At 47.4% G+C, this 20,088-nt stretch overlaps 2 protein-coding genes across 7 annotated transcripts in view; one reads left to right on the top strand and one right to left on the bottom strand.

Annotated features, from left to right (window-relative positions):
* Positions 1-458, bottom strand: part of RNLS (renalase, FAD dependent amine oxidase) — a 54,288-nt gene extending 53,830 nt beyond the window's left edge. For all 6 annotated transcript variants that reach the window (XM_059851063.1, XM_059851067.1, XM_059851066.1 and 3 more), the window contains exons 1-2: positions 309-458; positions 102-198 (exon numbers count right to left, since the gene is read on the bottom strand). In XM_059851063.1, coding sequence (XP_059707046.1) covers positions 102-198; positions 309-420 — 209 coding nt within the window. In that variant the 5' untranslated portion in view covers positions 421-458. The remainder of the gene's footprint in view (positions 1-101; positions 199-308) is intronic.
* Positions 459-5,025: 4,567 nt separating this feature from the next.
* On the top strand, positions 5,026-13,452 carry LOC132329716 (lipase member K-like). The gene is made up of 10 exons (XM_059851062.1): positions 5,026-5,196; positions 6,278-6,393; positions 6,933-7,050; positions 7,649-7,847; positions 8,074-8,183; positions 8,326-8,462; positions 8,885-9,022; positions 9,141-9,212; positions 10,109-10,177; positions 13,089-13,452. Exons 2-10 carry the CDS (start codon positions 6,289-6,291, stop codon positions 13,320-13,322), a joined length of 1,182 nt encoding a protein of 393 aa, XP_059707045.1. The 5' UTR covers positions 5,026-5,196; positions 6,278-6,288; the 3' UTR covers positions 13,323-13,452.
* Positions 13,453-20,088: the final 6,636 nt, after the last annotated feature.

Raw genomic sequence — 20,088 nt, 5'->3', positions numbered from 1 at the left:
AGCGGGATGGGGATGGATGGATGGGGCGGGATGGGGGCGGGATGAGGAGGGATGGATGGGGCGGGATGGGGGCGGGATGGGATGGATAGGGCGGGTCTCACCTGAGCCGCGGCCCCGCCAGCTCCGGCTCGCAGGTGACGAACTGCGCGCCCAGGTCGGCGCTGCCGCGGTCGGCGCGGGTCGTGCTCATGCGGCCCCCTGCGCGACAGCGGGTCACAGACGGCCGCGACACGCCGCGACACGCCGCGACACACACCACGCCACACATGACACCACACATGACACCCCCGCCGCCCCGCCGGACCCACCTGCGCCCCTCGCCTTGTCCCACACGGCCACTTGTCCCCGCGGGGCCCCGCGCAGCAGCGCCGCGCCCGCCGCGCCCGTCAGCCCCGCGCCCACCACCAGCACCCGCGCCATGGCCCGGCACCGGCACCGGACACCGACAGCGACACGCCCCGGACACCGACAGCGACACGGACACGCCCCGGACACAGACATAGACACGCCCCAGGACACGCCCAGCGGTGGGCGGGGCCTCCAGCGCCGTGCGCGCCCCCGGGAGCGAGCCACGCCCGTGGGCGGGGCGGGGAAAGGCCACGCCCATAGCCCGCAGATGGGTGCGTGTGCGCGCGCGCGCTTGCAGCTGGGCGCACATCTGGACTGACGCCTCTGTACGGGCACAGCTGTGCTGGGCACGCACCTGTATGTGCACACCTGTACACGCACACGCCCCCCTTGCATGTTCATGCCTGCCTAGTGCACACCTACACACAAACACACAGCCCCGTGTCACACACATATGTGTGTCACACACACCTATGCACGCACAGACACCCCCTGTGTCACACACACCCCTGTCACACACCCCCGTGTCACACACACCTGTGTGTCACACGCACCTATACACACCCCCGTGTCACACACACCTGTGTGTGACAAACCCTGCCCACCTGGAGGTGCCACCCAGCAGGATCTGGGGGGATGTGACACCTTCCAGAAGGCGCTGCTGGATCGTCCCCAACACCTGCCCGCTGTTTTGCACGGAGCCACTGCTGGCTCTGAGGGAAGCGGGATGCTGTGCCCGGAGCCAACAGTGCTGGGGGGTGGTGGTGACACTGCGTGGTGACACTGCGTGGTGACACTGCGTGGTGACACTGCGTGCAATGCCTGCCCCAGGAAAACATCCTCCCGTCCCCAGAGCCCTGAGAGTGGGCAGCTGCCAGAGGATCCGTGTTGCTCCCCTTCCCCAGCTGCGCGGGTGGGAGGAGATGTTCCAGAAAACTTGTGATAGGATCGTTGTGGAATGGGGGACACCAGAAGGCGACACTTTGGCACAGGTGCTTGTCAACAGAGAGCTGCTTGTGCCCGAGGCACGGGCAGGTGTTGGTGATGCTCCAAGGGAGCTCCGAGCTGACCTCAGGGCAGGCGCCGTGTCGCTACAGGACACGGAATAACACCACACAGCGGACACGCTGCTCTTTTCGAGGCGTGAAAAACGCCAATCGGTTGTGTTTAAAATTTTTTAAATTTCATAGTAATAAAATGGTTATAAACATAGCAATATCATTAAAGTAATAATGATTTGGACAATTCGAATTAGGACAATATGAGACAATAGAAACAAAGAGTTAGGGACAGTCCGGGTACCTTTTCTGGGCAAAATAAGCCCGAAAAAGGCCCCACGTTAACAGAGGATTAACCCTTAAAAGCCACAGCCTGTTGCATATTCATACACCTCATCCATGATGCATCAATTCCATTCAAACCCAGGATTCTGTCTGGGCAGTGCCAGCTTCTTCCTCTGAATCCTGACAGCACCTTCAAGGCAGGAAGAAGTTCATTTCTTCTGATAATGGAGCAATAAATTCTCTTTCTTTGAAAGATTTGGGTGTCCTGTGGCTGCTATCTCACTGCAAGTCCTTTCTTTAAAAAAGAATCTTCCATAGCATCGTTTCTATTTTAACATTTTGTTATAACCTAAAACTATATTTAACACCCTACTTAAGAGAATTAATACAGCATCACTTTCTAACACAACACATACAATATTAATTTTAATATTTTTGAAAAACCAACCATAAAATATGCATTTTTCACAAAGGTAAAAGAGACTTTTTAACTTCTGACTCTAACATTTGTAGATTTCTAAAAGTGACAGTGGGTTGGAGGGTGACAGTTGCCACCTCTCCAATGACACTGGACAAACCAACAGTTTATTAAATTTTTTCTCTTCCATAAAAGAATTCAAAACAATAAGTTATTTACATAAAGTGTGTAAGAAAGTTCATTACAAAAATGTAAACATCAGAAGGCTTTAAAAATCTTTAAAAATCAGGGCAACAGTGTTGCTTAATAGGCTCTTCCTGGAGAGAGGTGGGAGCCCCTGTCTCCCCTCCCCAGGTGACCACAGAGGAGGCATGTGCTCAGTCTGGCACTTTTTAGAAGAAAAATGAAATAAAAGTGACTGTATAACTGAGCATCCAGCCAGTGAGAGGTCACAGCTGTGGATTCCCATTTGTGGGAGGTTTTCTCTTCTCTGCAGTGTTGCCCCCAGAAGAAGCCTCAGGAGGTTGTGTCCCCTCCTCAGCACCTCCTGCAGAGCTGGCACCTTGTCCTGTTCCCTGCCTGCTGTGGATCCCTCCCTCCAGGTTCTGCTGAGGACTGTGTGACCCCCCCCAGACCCTTCCCCATCATCTCCTTTGAATGCTTTCTGGCACCTACTAGATGCAGAACAGCATTAAGACATTATTACACTAAAAAAGGGCAACACCAAGAATCAGGACAGAATCCCTGGCAGTAACTTCACAGAAAACTTGATGATTCTACTTGAGCATGATGGGCAGTGCTGAAGTTCCCACTGCAATGGAAAAAGCTCCGTGCTCACCTGATGAGCACGTGGGGACTGCCAGCAAGGAAAGCAGGAGTGGTGCAAGAGAGGGCTGCAGGAGCTGGGTGAGAACCCTTGGATGTGTGACACGTTCCTGCTCTTGGGCTAAACACCCACCTCAAGCATGTGCTGGTGGCAGGTGGCCCTGGTTGAGGGCAGGGCATGGGGACACAGATTAGGAGCTGTGGCACAACAGCCTTACTGGAAAGGGCCTGGGAAGGGTGGCAGGCAGCACCCTGGGCACCAGCCAACAATGTGCTCTCCCTGCAAGGATGGAGAAGCCCGGCCTGGGCCACCTGGCTGGTGTCAGCCCTGCCAAGGGAGGTGACATCTGGGTGCTATGTCCCCTCTGGAATGCCTGGTGAGAGAGATGTGATGATGGTGACCTGCAAAGGGGCTGAGGAGCTGTCAGTGACCCTGCAGCAGGAGGTGGATGGAGCTGGGTTTGCTGGGTCTGGCCATGCAGTGAAGTTCAAGGGACTCTCCTTGATCCTGATGCCTTGAGAAGGCTGACCTGGAATAGAGACCAGACAGAACTAAAGCAGGGATTTATTGAAAGGCCTCCATGGATCCACCTTGGGCAGCACAAGAGCCCAGCCAGGGCTGCACCCAAGGTGAACCAAAATGGGCACAAAATGGACACCTGGTCATGGGGTCTCTCACTTTGATCAGTTCTGCTCCATTTGCACCTTGGGGTTCATTGTCCAATTCCAGCTTTAGGTCATGCAGTCCCACCCTGCTTGTTTATCTCTCTTTATTCCACTCTTGTTTATGCTCTTGGACCTGAGATTTGGATCATTTGTCCTTGGTCCCCAGCTGGAGCAGGAATTGTTTTTTCTCCCTGCTCTGTGCAGAGAGCTCACCATCCCCTAATGTGAAGCTCAGACCTGCACACTTAAAGCAGCAGAGAATGTGAAAAATACAGAAGCTAAACCCTGAGGCATCAATCCCATTCAGTCTCTGCAGTGGTGGTGCTTCAGCAGGAGCTGCACATGTCCCTCGGGAGGCTGGAGCATCTCCTAAGACCTGTGGCCATGTCCTGCTCTCCAAGTGCTGCAGGACTCTTTTGGGTGCAGCCTTCGTGTTGCCCCTTCCAGTGCCTCCAGATGAGTGTGGCCAGAGCTGCTCTGCCCTTTCCCTGGAGTGCAGATTTCCATGTTGTGTTTCCTCAGAAGGTGAAAGCCAGAGGTGTCTTACTCAGCTCCAGCACCCCAAAAACAAAGTCACCCTTCCCCTCCAAACCTCTGAATTACAAACCCCTTCTCTAGAGTGTGTTTATAGAAGTGGGACAAACTGACAAATCTAGTTGGACACCTCTCAGGCCCGTTCCAGGCTGACAGACAGAGGACACCTTTCCCTACTGACCTTTCACCGTGATTCCCACAGCAAAACAATCTAGGAAAGAAGGGCAGGAGGCAGCCTCAGCCCTGGCACGGGGGATGGAGGGGGACAACTCTCCCTGTTGGCAGGACAAGGCACTCAGGTGCTCCTCATACCTCCCTGAGAGGGTGTGAAGAGCAGGGATGTTGTGGTGGGCTGGCACAGCTCCATCCCCCAGCCCAAAGTGGGGCAGGTGGAGGGAACTGGAAGAGCAAAAGTGAAAAACTGGGTCGAGGGATAGACAAGGTAGGGAGTGTTGCTATGGCAACTTGGCTGGGTCCCATCCTGGTGCTATGAGGAAAGGGAACTCCATCCCAGCCTGACCCAGTACAGATGTTTTCAGCCTGTTGCCTGGGATTTAATCTCCATCTCACATGTGGCACCTTTGGGTAACAAGAAGCATCGTCATTTCTACACCACAGCAACGAGAAATCTGTTTTAGATTTTGATCTTCCCTTGCCATAACCTAATTATGTCTCTTGTAACAAATAAATTAAACCACCACTGAAATGGGAATCTGGAAACTTTCTTCAGCAACACCAATTAAGCCACTTTATCAATGGAAATCACCTCCAAGACATCCACAGTCATTTGACTCTGCCTAAACAATATTTAACTGGCCTCCACAAACAAATTCTGGGCAATTGCACTTTCTAAACTGGGCTGTTACCTAATGATGTATATGTCCTGTATCCCAGGGTGTTTACACTTGCCACCCCACCCTGCAGCCAGTTCAAATAGGGCTGTCTCCAGAGCACTGCTCCGTGCACCAGCCAGGGCTGAGAACCCATCCTCTGGCACTGCCACATCTCCATCTCCTCCAGGGCATCTCTTCCTGCACTGCCCATCCTCTGCAGGGTCCCTGTCACCTCCTGCAGGAGCTGGGCCACCTCTCAGCTGGGCTGGCTGCCTTCACTTCTGGACAGGTGAGTGTGGGGAAAGCATGGCTAGAGGCTGGACAGGTGAGTGGACAGGGAAAAGGACAGGAAAGGTCCCCTGGACAGGGAAAAGCCTCCTAAACTTGCCTGTGAGTGGCACTTACCACTCACGGCACTTCTCCAGCCCACGCTTGCCTCAGAACAGGGCAACAAAATCTGATTTACTGGCTCAGTTCCAGAGGCTGCTCCAGCCCAGTTTTTCTTGTTTTGTCCAATGTTATGGTTGTTGGAAGGAGCAATCCTGGCCAGACCTTCCAGTGCCTGTCTGTGGTGCCTCCTGCCCATCCCTGTGTGCAAAGCCTGCTGTTCCCCACCTCCTGTGGCAGCTGCAGTCTCCAGCACACTGAGAGGGGTTTTTAAAGCTGTGCTCAACCCAGTAGCACTCGGGGATGTCTAGATCTGCTGGAAGATACATCTCTCCCCATTTTGCATATCTTCAAAATGTCCTTCTCTGAATTAAATGTAATCAGTTCTTGCCTTTTACACCATGCTCAAGGAGAAAGGCAAGCAGTTAGAGGTTTTCTTCTCATGGTTTTATTTCTATTTAAGGGGGGAAGGCAGCGCTGGATCTTATCCACCCTCCCTCTCCCTCCTGGGGAGGTTTGGGCAGTGGTGCCAGCAGGTGATGCAAGCAGCAGGGTGGTGGGACAGAGCTGTCCCTTTCCTGGGAGGGAGACTGGAGCAGGGACACCGCATGGTCACTGACAGGACAGAAAACATCCCACATCCTCTGTGTGTTGGAATGGTTCAGGGACGCCTGAGCAACCTCAGGGGGCTGGAATGAGCCCAAATAATTCTGTGATTTTAACCTCTCGCAGTTCCCAGTGGTCTGCACAGCACCACAAGGGTTGGTGCTTCCCCTCTTACAGGAATTCCTGAAAGTCTGCCCCACCTCCCTGGAAATATCCCTGCCAGATGTGCTCCCTCAGCCACCCCACGTCCATTAATGCCTTTAAGTGGCCATCCAGGCCACCAGGCAGAGGCTGAGCCCCAGCTGGGGTGTTTCCCTGCCCTCCCCTCTCCCTGCCCTGCCCTCCCTGGCACTGGCTCTGTGGGTGTGTTGTTCCAGGCACGGCGAGGATGTGGCTGGCTCTAGCTCTGCTGTCCGTGCTCCACGGGATGGCATCTGGGGAATGCTTCTTGAATTCCCAATTTCCCAAGAACCCAGAGGCAATGATGAACATTGTAAGTATGATGGCACTGGAGAGGAGGTGGGAAGTGTCCAGGAAACAGCCACCATGAAATAATTGCAGTGAAATATCACATTCAGGGGTTTCCTTGAAAACATTATTATTTATGGGAATAAATCCATTTTCTCCGTGGTGGATAAAAGGCCCTTCTTTATTCATATAACTCCTTTTTATACAGTTTTACAGACTTCCAATTGGTCAGGAGCTTTCTTGCCAATTACTTTATTGGTAATTAACAAGTTGTTATTCTGCATTGATTGGTCACTCAAACTCTCAGTGTGTGTGTGCAGGAAAAGTTGTTTGTGAGAGATAGAAAAATGAAAACTATCTAACAGTGTTAAAACAGCTTTTACAGGTGCAATTTGGTTTTTTTCCTAGCATGTCATGTTAATGAACTGCTCACACCAGGATTCCTTTTATAGGGGAACTTGCAAAATGCAGGCTTGGATCAGGCCAGCCACTGATTCCAGGCTTGATTTCATGGAGCCCTTCTCTATGATTTTTTCCTACCTTGCTGCTTTCTTCTTGCTGCAGAGTGAAATGGTCTCCTTCTGGGGGTACCCCAGCGAGGAGTATGACGTGGTGACAGAAGATGGCTACATCCTCCAGCTGAACAGGATTCCTCATGGCAGAGGAAATTCTGGGTGCCAAGGTAAAACTGATGCCACACAGGACACACACACACACCTTGAGCATTCACTGGGCTGCCAGGGGTTTGTGCAAGAGGGTTTTCAGTGCTCCCTGTGGCTTGGCATCTGTAGCATCAGTGTTGATGGATCAGAATCTGTCAGGAAGGCTGATCCCTTGCCAGGGGTGTTTCCTCACCCCTCATGGAGCCCTGAGCACTCAGTGGCAGGCTGCAATCCCTGGTGGCACACCTTGGGCTCTCTCCAGAGCCTGGCTCCCAAAATGTGCTCCTGCTGCCTGCTGATGGATCACCAGACTGGTTTGGTGCTCTTGTTCTTGAGGAGGGGTTAGAGCCATGAAAATTGCATTTTTCCTCTCACATCCCCAGGCTCCTCCACGCTTGCCTACAGAGCTCCCTGGGCAGCCCAAGTTCTGCCAACACCCCCAGAGATTCTGGGGATAAAGTCCAAGATAATGGTGCATTTTTAAATGAAATCTAGAGGAACACCAATGCAAACCTCCACGGATTTTGGCTGCCATGGGGATAACACTTCACAAACAGTTTCAAAAGGCCTCAAACAGCATCAAAAATGAGGAGAGTCACCAGGCTGCCTGTCTTGCAGGTGTGAGACCCGTGGCACTTCTGCAGCATGGTCTCCTGGCAGAAGGCAGCACATGGCTCACCAACTTGGCCAACAGCAGCCTGGGCTTCATCCTGGCAGATGCTGGCTACGATGTCTGGATAGGGAACAGCAGAGGGAACACCTGGTCCAGGAGACACCAGGTCCTGACCACCACACAGGATGAGTTCTGGGCTTTCAGGTAAATGGCTTTGAGGGTCTCAGAAACTGCTGGATTCTGTCAGGGTCACGCTGCCCCAGCTGGGGGATGAGTGAACCAGGCTGGAGTGAAGCTCATCCAACTTATTTTGAGTGAAAACTCAGTGGGATGAAGAAGTTTGTGGGCCCTGCCCTCCCTGCTGGTTTTGTGGCTGTGCAGGTGCAGGTGCTGCCCCCTCTCAGCAGGATGGCTCCTCTTCCTTCTGCAGCTTCGATGAGATGGCTAAGTACGACCTGCCAGCCATGATCAGCTTTATTGAGCAGAAAACAGGGCAGAAACAGCTCTATTACATTGGCCATTCCCAAGGCACCACCATAGGTGAGTGGGTCCTGCTGATGGCAGCACCAGAAGCCTGCATCCCCTCTCAGATTTGTAAAATCACTCACTGAAATTAAACTATGTGCATGAGCACCTTAAAAGACTAAACCTTTTTTTTTTTTCCTACTTTTTTCCCCCCCAGGTTTTATAGCCTTTTCCACTATGCCTGAGCTGGCTCGGAAGATCAAGGTGTTCTTTGCTCTTTCACCTGTGACCACGGTGATATTTTCTCAGAGCCCATTTAGAAAACTCTCAGTCTTTTCTGACTCTGGGCTTAAGGTTGGTCTGCACTACGTTCTGCACAGCCAAACTGTTTTTCATTTGTGAAATGATCTGTGGAGTATTTCAAGTCATTTACAGAGAGGGGAGCTCTGCACTCTGTTTTATTGTGAAGGAAAACACATCTCACTGCAGAACCTTTCAGTCCTCTCCTGAATTCACTCCCTAAAATGTTCTGGCAGAATTATTCTGGTGCATAAGACTGATGCAGAGGCTGTGAATTGAGCCCTAGCATTTAACACAAGAGTATTAATGAGTGTAAGAGATCATGCCCATAAGAAACAAGGAGCATTTAACAGGGTGCCAGGGAGGCTTCACTCTGGGCAGCCTTAATGGGGGATAAAATTGTACTTGTAAAGTAGTGCTTTGGGGAAAAGCATGACCAGACTTCCTCTTGGGTGAGCAGATTTGGGATTTTCCAGGAGCTGTTTGGCACCAGGGAGTTCCTCCCACACACTGCCCTGGGGGAGGTGGTCCTCTCCAGGTTCTGCATCTGCTCCAAGGTCTGCAAGCACATCCTGGCCACCATTTTCGGGTTCAACTGGAAGAACACAAACATGGTAGGTGGGGATGGATCTGCAGGGGGTCCTTCTGAAGGCCAAAGCCTTGGCCATGCCCAGCTCTGCAGGGCCAGGTGAGTGCTGCTGTGCAGTGCCAGCTGTGCTCGTGTCCCTGCAGAGCCGATTCGACGTGTACATGGGACACACCCCGGCGGGCTCCTCGGTCCAGAACATCATCCACTGGCTGCAGGTACACCTCCCCAGCCTCCCTCCCCTGCCCCACAGAGCGTCCCTGGTCCCTCGTGGGCAGCCTGCTGTGCTGCCTGCTGCAGGACACACCTTGGCCAGCTCTTTGGTGGGTTGTGTTCCCACCCCTCGGTAAAACCGGATTTTGGAGCCGAGCAGCCCCGGAGGAGTGGATCTGTCAGGAGGAACACGTGGAGCTGAGGGCCCTGCAGGCACATTCCAGGGCTCTTATTTCAAACCAGCTCCAGCCCTGCAGCCCAAGTTTCTCCTTCTTCCCCTCGTGGGCATGAGAGCAGTCACCACCAGAGCCCTTTGACGCTGCAGCTGTGTTCTGCTGAGCTCCTTTTCTCTTCCCCACGCTAAAAATTTGCATTTTTTGGTAGATTGCCTGTTTACCTTCTCTGGGGTGCGTGCCACAGGCTGTGCTCAGGGCACAGCTTCTTCCCGGTGTGGAATTCCTGCTCAGGGAGCCCAGAAGGACTTTGTGGGGTTTGTAGGAAGAACACACACCCCATTTTCTGAAGTGCTGCTGCCCAGTGGAGGGATGGAGCCACCTTGACCTTGTAGTGCTGGCAGTCCTGTTCCAGTTAGACAAGAGATGTCCAGAGGCTCCTTCTATCTTTGATTGTGCCATTCCAGGCCAACTCTCCAGCCCAAGAGGGATATTTAGCATTCTAAACTCATTTTCCAGACTGTTTTCATTTCTTCCCATCCTGGTGTTACCCATAAACATTAGAAGCATAATCCATTTGCTCTTTTGTCCAAAATCACAGCAATAATCACTCGTGCTGGGCCAGACCTGTGAGACACTGCCAGTCCAGTGGTGAAAATTAACTTTTGAGGGTTGAGTGCACCCCCAGAGAGCTGTGATTTCACTCAGCATGTCTGACTTTGCTGCAGGGAGTCCACGGTGGGGCACTGAGAGCTTTTGATGGGGGGCACATGTACAACAGCCTTCACTACAGACAGGTGAGGTGCTTCCAGTGCTTCCCTGTCCCTGTTCTCTTCCCTTAATGTATCCCTCCCTTCTCCAACTGGAACTCAGGATCTCTGCTTGGAACAACAGTATTTTCCATTCTCAACTCTATTTTGCAAATACCTTTTAGAGGGAGTAAAACACTTTAAACTCTCTCCACTTTCCATAGGATAAGGGGAAATGGTCTCAAGTTACACCAGGCTGAATATTAGGAAAAATTTCTTCTCTGAAATACAGGGGGAAAAAAAAAAAAAAAGCTTCTTTCTTCCTTAAACAAAATGAATCATTCAGAAAGCAGCGTGCTTCTTAACTGGATTAATTCCACTGCAGGTAACGAGAGATGCTGCTGACAAATCACCTCCTGGGTGTGGAGCTGAAACAAACTCTCCAGAAACGTTTTCATTTCAGAAACTTGCTTCCAGACACCTCACTGCTGTCACTGAAGGAAGTGCTGGTGAAGTGTCACCACAAAGCCCAGCAGGGCTGGCTGGGAGGGACGTGTGGAGGTCAGGGAGATCCAACAGCACTAAATCAGGGCAGCCAAAGTTCTGCCTCCTTATCCAAACCATCTGTAGGATCAGAACTAGAATTTCTAGCCTGGCAGAACGAATTCTCTAATTAATTTTAATTAAATTAACTAAATCAGTTGATTAATTAAATTAACTGGCTAAATAGTAGCATGTAAGACTATGCTGCATCTCTACTGAAGTTCCTCTCTCCTTTCTAGAAGGAAGGAGTTCCAGTTTTCATTTCCCCCCATTCCCAAAGAGTAGCAACAGTGCACAGTTTGATGCAGTCTAGCAACATCTCCTCTTTGCAAAGCCCCTTTTCCATCTCCTCATGAAGCCATTTCTCCATCTATCTTCTCCTCGTGAAGCCCCTTTTCCATCTCCACTTTCTGAAGCCCCTTCTCCCTTTTCTCTTTATGAAACCTCTTTTCCATCTCCACTTGGTGAAGCCCCTTTTCCATCTCCTCTTTCTGAAGCCCCCTTTCCATCCCTCTCCTCCTTGTGAAGCCCCTTCTCCATCTTTTCCTTGTGAAGCCACTTTTCCATCTGCTCTTTGTGAAGCCCCTTTTCCCTCTCCTCCTTGTGTAGCCACTCTTTCATCTTCCATCCATCTTCTCCTTGTGAAACCCCTTTTCCCTCTCCACTTTTTGAAGCCCCTTTTCCCTCTCCTTTTTGTGGAGCCCCTTTTCCCCCTCTCATCTTTGTGAAGCCCCTTCTCCATCCCCTCCTTTTGCAACCCCTTTTCCCTCTCCTCCTTGTGAAGCCCCTTTTCTGTCTGCTCTTTCCTAAGCCCCTTTACCATCTCCACTTTGTGAAGCCCCTTTTCCCTCTCCTGTTTATCAAGCCCCTTTTCCATCTTTTGTGAAGCCCTTTTTCCCCTCTCCACTTTGGGAAGCCCCTTTTCCATCTTTTCCTTGGGAATTCCCTTTTCCACCTGCTCTTTAAGAAGCCCCCTTTCCATCTACACTTTTTGAAGCCCCTTTTCTCTCCTCTCCTCCTTGTGAATCCCATTTTCCCTCTCCACTTTGTGAATTCCCTTTTCCCTCTGCCCTTTTTGAAACCCCTTTTCCATCTCCACTTTGTGAAGCCCCTTTTCCCTCTGCTCCTTTTGAATCCCCTTTTCTCTCTCCTCTGTGTGAATCCCCTTTTCCCTCTCCACTTTGGGAAGCCCCTTTTCCATCTTTTCCTTGGGAATTCCACCTGCTCTTTAAGAAGCCCCCTTTCCATTTCCACTTTTTGAAGCCCCTTTTCTCTCCTCTCCTCCTTGTGAATCCCCTTTTCCACCTGCTCTTTGTGAATTCCCTTTTCCCTCAGCCCTTTTTGAAACCCCCTTTCCCTCTCCACTTTGTGAATTCCCTTTTCCCTCTGCCACTTTTGAAACCCCTTTTCCCTCTCCACTTTGTGAATCCCCTTTTCCCTCTCCACTTTGTCAATCCCCTTTTCCCTCTGCCCCTTTTGAATCCCCTTTTCCCTCTCCACTTTGTGAATCCCCTTTTCCCTCTCCACCTTGTGAATTCCCTTTTCCATCTGCTCCTTGTGAATCCCCTTTTCCCTCTGCCCCTTTTGAATCCCCTTTTCCCTCTCCTCTCTGTGAATCCCCTTTTCCCTCTCCTCTCTGTGAATCTCCTTTTCCCTCTGCCCCTTGTGAAGCCCCTTTTCCATCTCCACTTTGTGACTCCCCTTTTCCCTCTGCCCCTTTTGAATCCCCTTTTCCCTCTGCCCCTTTTGAATCTCCTTTTCCATCTCCACTTTGTGAATCCCCTTTCCCCTCTCTGTGAATCCCCTTTCCCTCTGCCCCTTGTGAATCCCCTTTTCCCTCTGCTCCTTTTGAATCCCCTTTCCCTCTCCTTGTGAATCCCCTTTTCCCTCTCCACTTTGTGAATTCCCTTTTCCCTCTGCCCCTTTTAAATCCCCTTTTCCCTCTGCCCCTTTTGAATCCCCTTTTCCCTCTCCTCCTTGTGACTCCCCTTTTCCCTCTGCCCCTTTTGAATCTCCTTTTCCACCTGCTCTTTGTGAATCCCCTTTTCCCTCTCTGTGAATCCCTTTTCCCTCTGCCCCTTGTGAATCCCCTTTTCTCTCTCTGTGAAACCCCTTTTCCCTCTGCCCCTTTTGAATCCCCTTTTCCTTCTCCTCTCTGTGAATTCCCTTTCCCCTCTGCCCCTTTTGAATCCCCTTTTATCTCCCTGTGAATCCCCTTTTCCCTCTGCCCCTTGTGAATCCCCTTTTCCCTCTGCCCCTTTTGAATCTCCTTTTCCCTCTGCCCCTTTTGAATCCCCTTTCCCTCTCCTTGTGAATTCCCTTTTCCCTCTCCACTTTGTGAATTCCCTTTTCCCTCTGCCCCTTTTGAATCCCCTTTTCCCTCTGCCCCTTGTGAATCCCCTTTCCCTCTCCTCAGACCGGGGCTCCATTCTACGACGTGCAGCACATGGAGGTGCCCACGGCCATCTGGAATGCCGGCCGGGACTGCCTGGCCGACCCCCGGGACACCGCCCTCCTCCTGCCCCAGGTCAAGAACCTGGTGCACCACAAGCTCATCCCCCACTGGAACCACATGGATTTCGTGCTGGGCCTCGATGCCACCGAGGTCCTGTACAGGGAAATCCTGGACATCATGAAGAAGCATCCCTAAAGATGCTGGTTCTGCTGGATATGATTGGTTTTTGGTTTTTTTTTTTTTTCAGTGCTGTCCCTAGAGGATTTTGAAATTTCTCCCTGTTTGGACCACCTGAATGTAGTTGATTAAAATGTTCTGCTTTTAACTGGAGCAGTGACAGGGTGGGGAGAGGAGCCTTCATGCCATTCCTGGCTGGCACTGCTTTGCCTTTCCTTCTTTTTCCTTCTTTTTCCTTCTTTTTCCTTCTTTTTTCCTTCTTTTATTTCTTCCTTTTTTTCTAACTTTTTTCCCCTTCTTTCTTTTTTCCTTCATATTCTTATTTATTTTTCCTTCTTTTTTTTTTCTTCTTTTTCTTTCTTTTATCCCTTCTTTTTTTCCTTCTTTTTCTTCCTTTTTTCCCCTTCTTTTCCCTCCTTTTTTCCCTTCTTTTTCCTCCTTCTTTTTTTCTTCTTTTTCCCTTCTTTTTTTCCCTCTTTCTTTTTCCTTCTTTTTCTTCCTTCTTTTTCCCTTATTTTTATCCTTCTTTCCTTCTTTTTTTCCTTCTTTTTCCCTTCTTTTTTTTCCTTCTTTTTTTCCTTCTTTTTTCCTTCTTTTTCCTTCTTTTTCCTCCTTTTTTTCCCTTCTTTTTTCCCCCCTTCTTTTTCCTCCTTCTTTTTTTCTTCTTTTTTTTCCCTTCTTTTTTCCTCCTTTCTTTTTCCTTCTTTTTCTTCCTTCCTTTTTTCCCCTCTTTTTCCCCCTTCTTTTTTCCTTGTTTTTTCCTTCTTTTTTTTCCTTCTTTTTCTTCCTTCTTTTTCTTCCTTTTTTTTCCTTCTTTTTTTCCTTCTTTTTCTTCCTTCTTTTTTCCCTTCTTTTTTCCCTTCTTTTTCTCCCTTCTTTTTTTCCTTCTTTTTTTTCCTTCTTTTTCTTTCCTTTCTTTTTCTTCCTTCTTTTTTCCTTCCTTCTTTTTTTTTCCCTTCTTTTTCCTTCTTTTTCCTTCTTTTTCCTTCTTTTTCCTTCTTTTCCTTCCTTTTCTTTTGGTTTTTGGGGGTTTTTTTGTTTGGTTTGGTTTTGTTTGGGGTTGTTTTTGTTTTTCAGGGAGTTTTTTTTGGTGCCTTCAGTGGCACAAAGCTCATTGCTGCTGTATCAGGTCTGCCACTGTTGCCCCTAAAACCATCAAGGTGGATCACAAAGAGATCCAACAGATCTGTGGTGAAAAAAAACACCAGAATTAGGATCCCAGAATGGTTTGGGTGGGAAGGACCTTAAAGCCCTTCCACCTCCCACTGTCCCAGGCTGCTTCAAGCCCCAAATTCCAAACTGGCCTTGGGCACTGCCAGGGATCCAGGGGCAGCCCCAGCTGCTCTGGGCACCCTGTGCCAGGGCCTGCCCACCCTGCCAGGGAACAATTCCTGCCCAATATCCCATCCATCCCTGCCCTCTGGCAGTGGGAAGCCATTCCCTGAGTCCTGTCCCTCCATCCCTTGTAAATAGTTTCTTTCCAGTCCTAGTGGGTTTGAATTCAATAAAAATTGTAATTAATCACATTTTTCATGTGCCTGGGTTTGGGCATTATTTTTTTTCCTTTCAGTGACTGAGAGGTGAGGAGAAATTACCAGTCAGACAGCTCAGAGTGTGATTCTGGTGCAGAATGTGCAAAACCCAAATAAAAAGGGGCTTGGGGCATGCACAAAGTGCTGCTCTTAGGGTTTATCTGAGAGGTTTGGGCAACAAGACTGAGCAGAGATCTCCGAGGGGCTGTGATATGCTGATGGTTATTTTCTCTAGCCTGAAGGAAGGGCAGCTATTTTACAGCAATAAAAAATTTGTGTGTTTCTGTCAGCCAAAATCCTGAGGCTCATCAGAGGCTCTCAATAAAGAAGAATCAGCTTCTCTCAGGGAGGGACAATCCAGCTGTGAGGCAAAGCAATATTTCATGGAGAAACTGCTCAAAATCATGCACTGGAGTATGGTCAGAATTTCAGTCTGTCAGGCTTCCTTTAAAACTCCCTGGAAGGTCTGCATTGTCCTGAAAAGCAGAGTAGATCAGCTTGGGGGAGGCCAGAAAATAAACCAGGGGCAGAGCAGCCATTCCAGCTGTTGCAGTGGGTAATATAATATAATATAATATAATATAATATAATATAATATAATATAATGTCATATAATATAATATAATATAATATAATATAATATAATATAATATAATATAATATAATATAATATAATATAATATAATATAATATAATATAATATAATATAATATAATATAATATAATATAATATAATATAATATAATATAATATAATGTCATATAATATAATATAATATAATATAATATAATATAATATAATATAATATAATATAATATAATATAATATAATATAATGTCATATAATATAATATAATATAATATAATATAATATAATATAATGTCATATAAATAGTAAAATTAATATCATATCATATCATATCATATCTAATAAAATTAATATAAAATTAATATAATATAATGTAATGTAATATAATATAATATAATATAATATAATATAATATAATATAATATAATATAATATAACATTATATTCATCATTATAATATAATATGATATATATTATATAATACATATAATAATGCATTGTATTATAGATAAGATATATTATATAATAATATATCTTATGACAATATGTATTATAATAATACATAATATTATATAATGTATACTACATATATTCATATATATTATATAATTATATATGTATTATATAGAATTGTAATTATGCTTATTCTATATAATGTATATAATAATACCTATTAATAGATATTATCTTAATATAATATAGTTTTTTCCTTCTTCCTTTTTCCTTCTTTTTCCTTCTTTTTCCTTCTTTTATTCCTTCTTTTTTTTCCTTCTTAATATACACAAATAGTATTTTTTTCCTTCATAATATACACAAATAGTATATTATGTACAATAATAAAATAGTATATATAATATACTATATATTATATTATAATATATAGTATATATAATATACTATATATTATATTATAATATATAATAATATTATTACTATTGATTATAATATTATATATACTATATTATGTACATTATATTAATATATATTATATATTCTAATATTGTTTGATATATTATATGATACATTAAATTGTAATATATAAATTACATTATGTTATGTTATGTTATATTATATTATATTATATTATATTATATTATATTATATTATATTATATTATATTATATTAATAAAATAGAATAGAATAGAGTAGAAGTTATATCTATTATTATATTCTATTATTTCTATTGTTTGTGCATTACTACAGAACAGAATTCCTGGCTATAATTTGCTCGGCAGAAGTGAAGGACAGAGCTTCTTCCTCCCTGCTGCTGGGTGTCCTCGTGCTGGCCTTGCTGGCCCCTGCAGGGCCCTTTGGGGGAGCCTTCCCAGGCTGACTCTGAGCCAGGACGTGTTTGTGCCCCTGCTGCTTCCCTCATCATCCTCTCCTGAGCCCTTCCTCCCCTGAAGGGCAAAGCAAAATGAAAGTTTACTGGCATTTATTTATGAAAAGAAGCTTGCATTTGCTTTTTCACCCCTTTCTTTTCCCAAAGTCTGTAGCTTCTGCCTCATTCCAAGAAGCTTGCTGTAAAATTGTCTTTTTAGGTAATGCTCTTCACCTAATCTGTTTATTCAGTTTGCTCAAGTCCATCCATTTCCAGTAAATACTCTTCTCTCTGCTGAGAAAATTGCTCGTAAATTTTATCAGATTATTGGATTTGGATATTGTTTGCTTTTCTGCCTTTAGGAGATTCTCTAAGCATCTTTCTGTAGCACAAATTCTTGCTTAAGTTAATCCTGTTTAAACACATCTCCTTTTTTTTTTTTTTAAAGTCTCTTGCCAGTTCTGCAGGAACAATTTGCCCAAAGCCATAAAAAAAAAAAAAAATTAAATGCATCTTCACTTGGTGTTTTGCCGTGGGGACAAAAGGACTTTTCCCTGATTGCTTTGTCTTTTTTTCCCTGTGCCTAAATATTTTCTTTCCCTTTCAAAACCCTGAAACAAAGCTGTGACCCAAATCCTGCCTGAAATGAAAATAAATCAGCTGCCAGCAGCGGGAGACATTTGCAGATGAGACTCGTGGCACATGGCAGGACCCAGAAGGGGCAGAAATAAATGAGTGAAGAACCCCCAGATTGTCCCCTGGGCTCAGGAGGGTACAGAGGGGTGACACAGCATTCCCTGTCCCTGCTCCAAGTGGGCACCCATGCAGCTGGGACACACCTAAAATCCCAAATTTCCAGTCAGGGTTTTCCTGTGTGCTGTTTTCCAGCAGTGCCCCGATGGTCCCATCCCAGCTGGAGGGGACCAGGACCTCTCCCCACCACTGCTCCTGGGACAGTGGGACATTGGCACTGCCTTGAGGCCATCACCACCCCTGTCATTCCATTGTCCCTTGTCAGTCATTCCATGTCCCCCGTCATTCCCTGCTGTCCTGGTGGGAAAGGGTGACTGGGGCTGTGCCATGCCTGCAGAGCCAGCACGTTTGTCCCTTGGCTGTCAGGCAAACACGTCCCCAAATTAAAAGCTAAACAAACAAACAAACAAACAGCCTTGTGCCACCAGGCTCGTGGGCTCCTGGGACAGCGAGCCAGGTTTGATGTGGCACCAGTGACACCAGTGACCTGCTGGCCCTTGGCTGCTGAGCTCCTCTTGATCCCGTGAGCAGGCTGATTCATTTGTGAAAGGGTTGGGAAGAAATAGAAAACCCTGGCCAGGACTCCAGGTCTCACAGTTTTGTGGGTGGAATAACAGGAGCCTGGCTTTCTTTCACCTGGAGCAGGTGCTGGGAGGCGTTGTTTGGGAGGTGTTGTTTGAAGGTGCAGCCCCAAAGGCAGGTGTGACCCACCCTCACCAGCCTCAGCATTGTGTTGCAAATCGCTGGCAGCAGCCTCCGTGTGCCAACCCCTCACTTCTGCCAACCTGTTCTTAGGCAATCGATGGACAGATTGGCTCCCACCCTTCTCCTTTCCCTCTCCAGATGCAGGTCAGGGGTTGGAATATCCCTGCAGAGACCCTGATGTGGCACAACCAGAAGCCTCCTTAGGAGGATGGATGCCCTGAGCCCAGCTTTGCAGCCCAACAAGCTGCTCAGCTGACGTCAGTTTGGGTTAGAGAGCAGTGCTTTATCCTTTAAACATATTTATCTCCCTGTTAAAAGGCGGGGGATGCAGAGGTTGCAAATTAATCCCAAATTAATCCGCCCAGACCGTCAGCGTTTTTATTTTCTTTGGATTGGAGGTCCTCAAACCTCCTGCTGTGGGTGTCTTCTGCCACGTGCAGGGACTTGCAGGCAGAATCCTGCACAACTCCACACACAGCTGCTGGCCAGCACATCCAACACAGAGGTGGGTCTGTCATAAATAATATGCAGTAAATGGAATAAGTGAATCCCATGTAATAAAGAGATGGGGCTGCTATAATGAACATGCTGGTTATAGCAGCCTCTTTGAGCCAGGTCTCACAAGCTCTCAGAGGTCTATAACACACCTAAGATAGCTCAGCTACCCTTGGAGGCATAAAAATCAGCAGGATGGCTTCTGTTGCAGTGTTGGAAACAAAAAGGTTTAATAAAAGGCAAGATAACAAGCAGAGAAAAACCGAGCCGGGTGCCAGAGGTTCTTGCTCCTAATAAAACACCTCACAAAAACAATTAGTTTCTTTGTTCACTTCTTTTTCTAGTTAATTGCCCAAACAAGACTGTTTAGCTTCTGTCCAATTAGCTATCCTTAAATTTGAGGTGAAGTCCCCTGAGCTTGTGAGGTGGCTTTTTCACCTAATTGAAAAGAGAAACTTCTGGGCTTTTTTCCTTTTTGAAGAGACAAAAGAGAGTTTTGTCACTCCACCAACAAAACCCACATTCCTACACACGCCCACCACAGCTGATGGGTGGCTCTGCTGGCTGGGCAGTCCCCAGGGAGGTGAGGAGATGCTGGTGTCTGCTCCTTGGAAAACCTTGAGTTGCTGTTTCTCATCACCCACCTGGTCAGGTTTTCACACCGAGGTTTTTCTCCAGAGTCCTGGAGCTGCTGACAAGGTAGAAAAGCTCAGTCCTGGTTGCTGGGCCACACCAAGGATGCCCTGTTGGTGCAGATGAAATTTCTGGTGCCAACTTCTGGCAATACTCTGCCATTCCCATCCCTGGCACGGTGAGAGGCACCTGCAGAGGACTCATCCATCCAGGTGCTAGGCTGCTCTGCTCCTACAAGCTGGCAGATGAATGGCTTTGGGGGTTGCAGGGGTTTTCTCTGAGTAGCCCAGCTGATAAGGTGGAACCCAGAAAGTGAGACTCTCAGCTTTGCCAGATGTCCCCAGAACCTGAAACTCAGTCATGGCACCACCAATTCCTGCCCCGTTTAATGCAGCACAAGTGTAGGGGAAAAAAAAATTGTAGCTTTGATTCCAGAGAGTCAGTAACGAGTTATCCTCTCCTGGGTAAACAGAGTGGCTGAAATCTACTCCCCTAGTCATGACTTTCTTTTGCATTTCAACAGTAAGGAGCTAAACAGGACGAGCAAGAAAAGCTTGGCAAGAAACCATGTGATGGAGAGGGATGGCTGGGTGGCTTTGTGAGGTGAGAAAGGGCTCAGCCTCTCCTCGCCCATTTCATCACCAGGTTGGAACTTCACTCTGCGCAGTGGGGAGGATCTGGTGAGGAGAACCTCCTGCTCCTCTGCCCTTTGCCAGCTGTGCCCAGCTCAGAGCCCCCTGGGCCAGGTGTGGCCTC

Source organism: Haemorhous mexicanus, chromosome 7 (assembly GCF_027477595.1).
Source record: "Haemorhous mexicanus isolate bHaeMex1 chromosome 7, bHaeMex1.pri, whole genome shotgun sequence".
NCBI lineage: Eukaryota > Metazoa > Chordata > Aves > Passeriformes > Fringillidae > Haemorhous > Haemorhous mexicanus.
The sequence above is the reverse complement of the archived record's forward strand: the minus strand, read 5'-3'. Positions and strand labels throughout refer to the sequence as shown.

Bases quoted from the DNA above. Each gene is read 5' to 3' on its own strand.
- LOC132329716 (XM_059851062.1), top strand. From the start codon at position 6,289: ATGTGGCTGGCTCTAGCTCTGCTGTCCGTGCTCCACGGGATGGCATCT. The intron at 6,394-6,932 runs GTAAGTATGATG...TTCTTGCTGCAG, and splicing joins CAGAGGCAATGATGAACATT to AGTGAAATGGTCTCCTTCTG. The intron at 7,848-8,073 runs GTAAATGGCTTT...TTCCTTCTGCAG, and splicing joins GATGAGTTCTGGGCTTTCAG to CTTCGATGAGATGGCTAAGT.